The sequence below is a fragment of the Limulus polyphemus genome, unplaced genomic scaffold, assembly GCF_000517525.1.
Source record: "Limulus polyphemus unplaced genomic scaffold, Limulus_polyphemus-2.1.2 Scaffold5657, whole genome shotgun sequence".
In the NCBI taxonomy this organism is placed as follows: domain Eukaryota; kingdom Metazoa; phylum Arthropoda; class Merostomata; order Xiphosura; family Limulidae; genus Limulus; species Limulus polyphemus.
In genome coordinates this window covers 8,274-15,892 of record NW_013671267.1, presented here as the reverse complement: position 1 = coordinate 15,892, position 7,619 = coordinate 8,274, and the positions used below count along the sequence as shown (strand labels likewise).

At 34.0% G+C, this 7,619-nt stretch overlaps 1 protein-coding gene across 3 annotated transcripts in view; it reads left to right on the top strand.

Annotated features, from left to right (window-relative positions):
- The window catches only part of LOC111089242 (alpha-L-iduronidase-like), a 20,370-nt gene that overhangs the window by 10,499 nt on the left and 2,252 nt on the right, over positions 1-7,619 (top strand). For all 3 annotated transcript variants that reach the window (XM_022401384.1, XM_022401386.1, XM_022401385.1), the window contains exons 5-6: positions 912-1,007; positions 2,558-2,766. In XM_022401384.1, the coding sequence (XP_022257092.1) occupies positions 912-1,007; positions 2,558-2,766 (305 nt within the window). The remainder of the gene's footprint in view (positions 1-911; positions 1,008-2,557; positions 2,767-7,619) is intronic.

Sequence of the window (7,619 nt, the reverse complement as noted above, 5' to 3'; positions counted from 1 at the left end):
TTAATTAGTTAAGTTAATTACTAGTATATTTAGTTTGTTTAGTTAAGGTAACGACGACATACAGTACTTATATACTGTGTGTTTCTTTATTATATATATATATATATATATATATATATAATACATATATGGTCAGAATAATATGTATTATATTTTATTCATAAATGCATTAAGCATATACACGATAGGTTGTCAAGAATTGTCTCTATTCTTTACATCTGTTAAGTTCGATGACTGCCAATAAACTAAATAGGACAGATATAATCCCTGTCTCGATGCAGAGCTCAAGCCATATAGTGCCAATAAACTAAATAAGCCAGATATAATCCGTGTCTGTGTATAGAGCTGGTGCCATATAGTGCCAATAAACTGATTAAGCCAGATATAATCCCTGTCTGGATGTAGAGTTTGTGTCGTATAGTGCCAATAAACTAAATAAACCAGATATAATCCCTGTCTGGATGTCAAAACTTTAGGTTGACCATAGGGACTAAAATCAGAGTTTGTGTTCTACTTCACAATACAATACACTTACATATATTTAAATGTAATGTGCAACAAATGTGAAATGTGCTGTAATTGTGTGCACAAGAAGTTGTAGATAATATTTTGAAGAAACAGACTAGAAGGTTTTTGTGAGATAGCGAATTCTATTTTTATTTTGTTATAGTTTTGTTTACGGTTCACTTATTATCCCTTTTATTGTTTAGTTAAGGCTACAAGGTGAGTTTGTGCTTGAATATAATTAAAAACTAAACAATAGAAGGGGTAATACATGAACAGTAAACAAAACCATAACAAAATAAAAGTAGAATTCTCTATCTCACAGTTTTAGGTTTGTTTATCATTGTAATTACCCAGTGTTTCATAAAGGTTTTCAGAAGTGAGTGTATATGAAGTTTATTTTATAGATCTCTATGGTATGAACTACGTGTTAAAGTGGAATTTTGAAACTTGGAATGAACCAGATCATCATGACTTTGATGGACTAAACTTTACTCTTAAAGGTACTTTCAGAATTAATTTAAGTTTAAAGAAATCATTAGTGAGGCTTAATATCAATAGTATTGTATTTTAGGTGTAAAAAAATTAATAGCTGAATAGACTTACTGAACAAACTGTTTGGAGTACTTGTACATAATTATAAAGTTACTGTAGTTATATAAAGTACATTACCTGTTTTAATATGCATCGATATATATATATATATGTGTGTGTGTGTTATCATTAATGTACTTAATCACCTATGATTATATATACAATGCTCAGAAGGGCACCTTATAAACAATGAAACGTAATTCAGCATACACAATTAGGAAATAATGGCATGAAATGAAAACGTGATCATTGTGAAAACGTTTTTCTAGATATGCAACCTAACAAAGCACTCTGAACAAAACATGTAATCATCTTCCTTCATTAAAAAAAACAACTCTGGACAAAAACAGAATTTATAAAATAAAATATGAATACAAAAAATTTTACATCAGTCAGACAATTCAGAAACTAAAATCTCATAATTTACTGTAAAAAATAAAAATTACATTTATCAAGTGTAGCATAAGATGCCATTAACTATAACCACTGTATCCTATTGGAAGAATTAATTTGTTTTTGAGTAACTATACACAACTGAATGTAAGAGTATCGACGAAAATAATTAAACAAAGAAGTTTTTCCTTAAGTAAAGACAAAGATTCTGGATTTTCAGTCCTTCAGCTTACTTGAATTACCATTGTAGGGACATTTATATACTTACTCATACATATTTATTAACAATATATTATGTATAGTGTATACATGTAGTGATTGGTATTGTTTCATTTACACAGAATGGTAATTTAAAATTGACATGCACCATGTCCTATAGGAACAAATATTTTATTACAAGTTACAGCTTTAAGAGTAAGAATGTTTTTTTTTAGAACAGGTACAACGTTTTGATCACTGATGCGATCATTCTCAAGTACACAAGTATTATTTTAAATATAATATAAATATACTGTTGTCTTTCATTTTGCCTGACAATGAACCAAACAAATGTGTTTGAAACATGTAGCAAAATGTTTTACAATAATGAATAATTGTGCTTTAAAAGGTGTGCTACTTTTATTAATGTTTTGTTTTTGTGTTGTTGTTATCTGTTTGATTTTATATATCATAAAGTTCTTGACTGTGGACTTTAAACAGGCTTAAATCTAAGGCTTATTCCAATGGTCAACCTCCTACATTATTCAAATTAGTTGTATTCTTATACTTTGTAAAACTTTGTTGAGCTATCGAGTACAATTATATTTCAAAGTGATGTATTGGACATACAGTTATGGATTAAAAATTACTGTTGCTGGCTGGCTGCTCCAGCATACTGACTCTGCATTAAAAACAGCTCATATCCACCCTCCATAGTCACCAGATTTGTTTGTTTTTTCTTATCGGGAATATAATCTGTTTTATTTTACAGATAAATTGCACTCAGACTTATTTTCTGATAAGTAAGAGTATTGTTATTTTCCTGTTTTATTTACCTCAAAATGTCAGCTGTCTTTAATATTATTAGGTTTTCTTAATTATTACGATGCATCACAAAAAGGATTGAAAATGACTAACTCCAAATTGAAATTGGGAGGACCAGGAGGATCATGCCATCTTCCAGCAACAGGTCGTTCACCACTATGCTGGACTTTTTTAGACCACTGTGCTAAACAAATGTATTTGCATAAAAAACAAAACAACATGACATTGGACTTTATTTCTTTCCATAAAAAGGTAATGGTTAAAATCGTTTTTGTTTTCACAAGAAAATGTATGCTAAAAATGAATCACAACACTATCATCTGTAACTTGTTATTTTTGTTCGTTAATGAATTTATATACACTAGTAACATAAGTTTAAAGAGAAAAAGAACATAGAAATTTATAAATCATTAGATAGTATCTACATGTAAAATTCTTAGTGTGGCTGTTAATTAAAATTAATTACATAATTTTTTGTTCCTAATTTCATTTTAGGTATCTTTGTATGCAGACTTCTAATGTCTGAATTGAATTGAACAAGTGACTGAAGAAATAAAATATCATTCAATACACAAATAATATTTAATGAAAATATATTATTTCTGAGAAGATACATCACCTCCACACAGAGAATACTGTGATCTCTCATGTATCTCATAAGATACTAGCCTTTAGCTCACTAGCACCTAAAAATCACGTGTTTGACTTGAACTGTGCTAGTACATGATGACATCATTATGCAACGATAGCCCTCCACTAATAAGAGGGTGACACAACCTGCTTTTGCAGTAGCTCCCCCTATGTATAAATAACTTCATTCTTTTCCTCAGCATTATCTAGAATGGGCGTGTTTTTAAATAAAATGTGGTCGGCAAGGTAAGCCAAAGGTGGTGCATGCCAACAGGCTTTGGCATTATCACAGTCCAGGACGTTTGAGTTGGAATGAAATGAACAACAGAACAACTGATTACGTGAGATTTGTGATGATTTTTGAAAGTTAAATTTTTTTCAAGTTTCACTGGTTTGTCTTATTACTAAAGAAAAGTAAAAAATAATTTTTTTATGTGTTTTTTGATTGATTCAGTTTTGTCACCCAGAGGCCTTCAAGTGTTTTCCAGAGACCCAGAATGAAGTGACCCAGCATCAGACCTCATTGTCTGCTATAATTTCTTGTCTTTCTTAATTTCACCATTCTGTTCCTATCCCTAAGCCTGCTGAATCCACATCTCTCCTTCCTATCCTCCCACTTACTTATGTCAGGGTAATAGTAAAGTTGTTTAATAAAATTTTGAAAATATCTCTCTAATAAATGGTTATGACATGCTCTCTTTAATCTGCCTGCATTGAAAGGGTTAACTCTGTCCCTCTGTCAACAGAAATGGTGATTTTTTTTACAATAATCCATCAGCCTCTCCCTTTCTCCTGGCCATCCTTCTGTAGCCCAGCTTTCGACCTTTTTTATGTGGTAGTTCGACCATGGATTGTCAGTTTCCACTATTACTGGTTTGCAATGGGCTTTATCACCTATATTTTGCCTTTCTTATTACTGTCAGGTTTTTCTTCTGTCATCTCCACTTTGTTCAACCCCCAGTGGCACAGTGGTATATCTGCAGACTTACAACACTAGAAACTGGGTTTTGATACCCGTGGTTGGCTCACTGATAGCTCATTGTGTAGCTTTGTGCTTAACTTCAAACAAATCAAACAAACTACTTTGTTCCAGTCCTTCCATATTCACTAACCCCCTCATTCTACTCCCATTTTTGATTGGGACTTCGATGTGGTTTTATTTTGCTCTTACATGTACTTCATTGAAGCCATTGATTCGTGTTCATTATACCTTCTTTCTCTAAAGACCTATTACGATTTCCTTCTTGCCTATGGTCACCGTCATTCAGATATCTATGTCATTGATGTTTCCTGCACTTTTTTACATTATACTTACTTCTCTCTCCAGTGCAAAACTTTCTTCCAAAGACTAAAGCTGCTCTAGATGGTGATGGTTCTTTCACATTTCGTTACATTACATTCAACAACTGTCTTGCATCTCATTTTCACTGACCCTTGGATGTGATTCTTCAGGTTGGCATGTGGACTCATCCACATTTATTCATCTCCATTACCTTCATCATCTAGCTGTTTGATCTCCCTCCAATTGCTGTTCTTCAGTGAAACTGTATACAGTCTTTGAGAAGGATCAGTACACTTTCTTTTGTATCACCCTTTTCCCTTTTAGAGGATCCCACCAGATGGCTGGTGTTGCCTCCCAGAGTATGCTTATTTCTACATCATGCCAGGGGTAACAGAAAGTTCTCAACCCATCCACTGTAGCTCCACCAGTATCCACTGTTGAGATGGGGTGTTCTACAGTACCACCAGAAGTATCCTTGTGGTATTAAAATTACTCAATTATCCAATCCAGACCATACCATACCATGAGCTATCATGAAAAATGGTGACACCAGTGAAGTGACTGCCCACTTCTTTGGTTCATGCTTGTCATTGCACAATCTTCAGTAAAGACCTTTCCTACAGGTGTCTGATGTGGATCTGGTTACTTCTCTGGGTCTCCCCAGTGTGAATTCTCCCCCCTTCTTCAAAAAGAGCATAGGTGCTCCTTGCCACTTACCTGTTCCTAACCTCTGGGGTGATGGACCTTGGACTGTGTACAATACATTATGGGGAGAAGTAGGATGGGTGGTTGTAGCACTGTCTGTGTAGTGTGAATCACACCTCATTCAGCTAGAGTGCCCTCCTCCTGCAGTGGGAAGGGTTTGTCAACCCCATTTCTGTCCAGTTGAGGTGAGACACGCCATACAGTACACTTCTTGGCTTGTTGACCATTTGTGAGTGGGTGCTTGGTTGATCATGATAAAATTCCATCCATCCCTGCAACATTTGGAGTTCTTTTGCCTTTCCCTCTGTTCCCTCCAGGCAAAATGTATACCCTGGTTGAGATGAGATGTGGTCTTCCACAGGTGTGCCCTTGTGGAGCTCATGCTATTGGGTGTCACACTCTATGGACTTTCCCTTCAGGCACTTGCTGAAGGAAGCTCATCTAGGTTTAATATTTGCACTTGCCTCTTCACCTTTTCTAACTATTCCTGTTTGCATAGTTGAGGTATTGCATCAGAAGTTAACATTTTCCTAACCAGAAAATATATATTTCCTATAGATACTCACCTCCGCACATCATTCATCCTCCCCACTTCTGGTGCACTTTCTTCTTGCCTTGTCTAAGAATGAAGTTATTTCAAGTGCAAGTACTTAGGGGGAGTTACTGTACAAGGAGGTTTTGTCACCCTCCTATTGGTGGAAGGCTATGGCACAGGATGATGTCATCATGCTCTAGTGCAGTTCACATTAAATGTATGATTTTCAGGTGGGAGTTAGTTCAAGGCTATCATAGGCATATGTGCAAGGGATCATTTTACTATTCTGTGTAAGTTTCTATCATTTTTAGATAAGGAAAATATTAACTTTCTTCATAACGCTGTTCATAGTTTAATATTATATACCAAACAACTGTGTTTGAATTTGTACATAAAGGAAGAATTTAACCCTCCTATTCTTATTCCATTTTTACATTTCTGTCATCATTTACTTTAATTATCTAAACTTGAGTGACAGCTTTGTGCATAGTATAACCTTTAATTGTTCACATTTCTCAATGATGTAACTGGATGATATTATAAAAGATGGTTTAGATGAGTATTGTAATTTTTGAAGATTTGAACAGACTTTTTCTCCACCATTTTCTCTTTTTTTTTTTTTGTTAATGAAGCAGTCTTGGTGTTTGGTGGTAAATCTTAGAGTTTAATTTATTTATATGTTTGTACAAAACAGCTACAGTAAACCAGATTGTGGCAGAAAAAGAATGTTTTATGGCACACACAGGTCATAAGACTATTTTTATGTTGATTCTTGAAAGAGAAGGAGAGCTTTTATCAGTTTTTTGTCATTACTATCCATATTTCTCTTTGAAGCTATTCAAGCACTGAAGCTTACACTAAAAATGGTTAGGTATACTGCACCAAAATCTATGCATAACTACTAAACCAACTTCTGCAAAGGTTGTACAGGTATTTTTAAGTTGATTGTTGTGTTACGACAGCCGAAGTCACGTGACACTTGTAGCACGTGATGAATTTCTCGAATGATCATGAATTATCGGGTAAGCCCGAGTTTGTTCGAGATCCTCTCTTTTTTAGTATATAAGCCTGGCAGAGAAAGGCTGGGAGATGAATGTATGATAAAGTGAACAGTAGTCACGGTCAGTTTCGGGCAAAGTTAATGAGATTGTGAATTGCTCTGGTGTATAGTGTGTATTATAAAAGTTGTTAAGTTTAAAGTGACGATAAACATAGTTATTCTGAAATTACTGTGTACTAAAAGTGTGTATCGAGAAAGAATAAACTGGTTTAATCAAGAAAGGGCTTTTATCACTGAAGTTTCATGGAAAGAATATCTACCGGAAACAAACAAACAAGCAGATACGCAACAGTTGAAAGTCGAGATTTCCACTCTAAAAGTTTCTAAGTTCTTCTTTGCAACCAACATAAGCTCTTCAAAGACATTTAAGCACCGTTATATGAGTTGGAAATGGTCGGTTTGTTCTAGTCAGAAACACTTCATTTTATTAGAGTAAACAATATATATAATTTAAAACAGTGTCTCCAGCTTTATTTTTATTGATTATAGTTTTACAAGCTTCTACAGAAAAACTTCAACAAATATTTTACTGAAACCTTGACATTAGTAATGAATGCAGCATTGATTATGTCATAGGATAGTTTTAAAATTAATTCAAGTGCCTTTGTTTTTTGCCCTGAAGAATCTGGTGTTTTACTAATGTGCATTAATTAGAAATTGCCACGTTGAGGATTCATCATTTCTCAAGTTCATTGTTTTACATTGTTTCTCGAGTTTGCTGTTGTACTTTATCATAGTAGATTTCTCCACTCTTGTGAGTGGTAATTTATTCTGTTGATTTTCACATTTCACTGAAGTTGTGAGTGGTAATTTATTCTGTTGATTTTCATACTTCACTGAAGTTGTGAGTGGTAATTTATTCTGTTGATTTTCATACTTCACTGAAGTTGTGA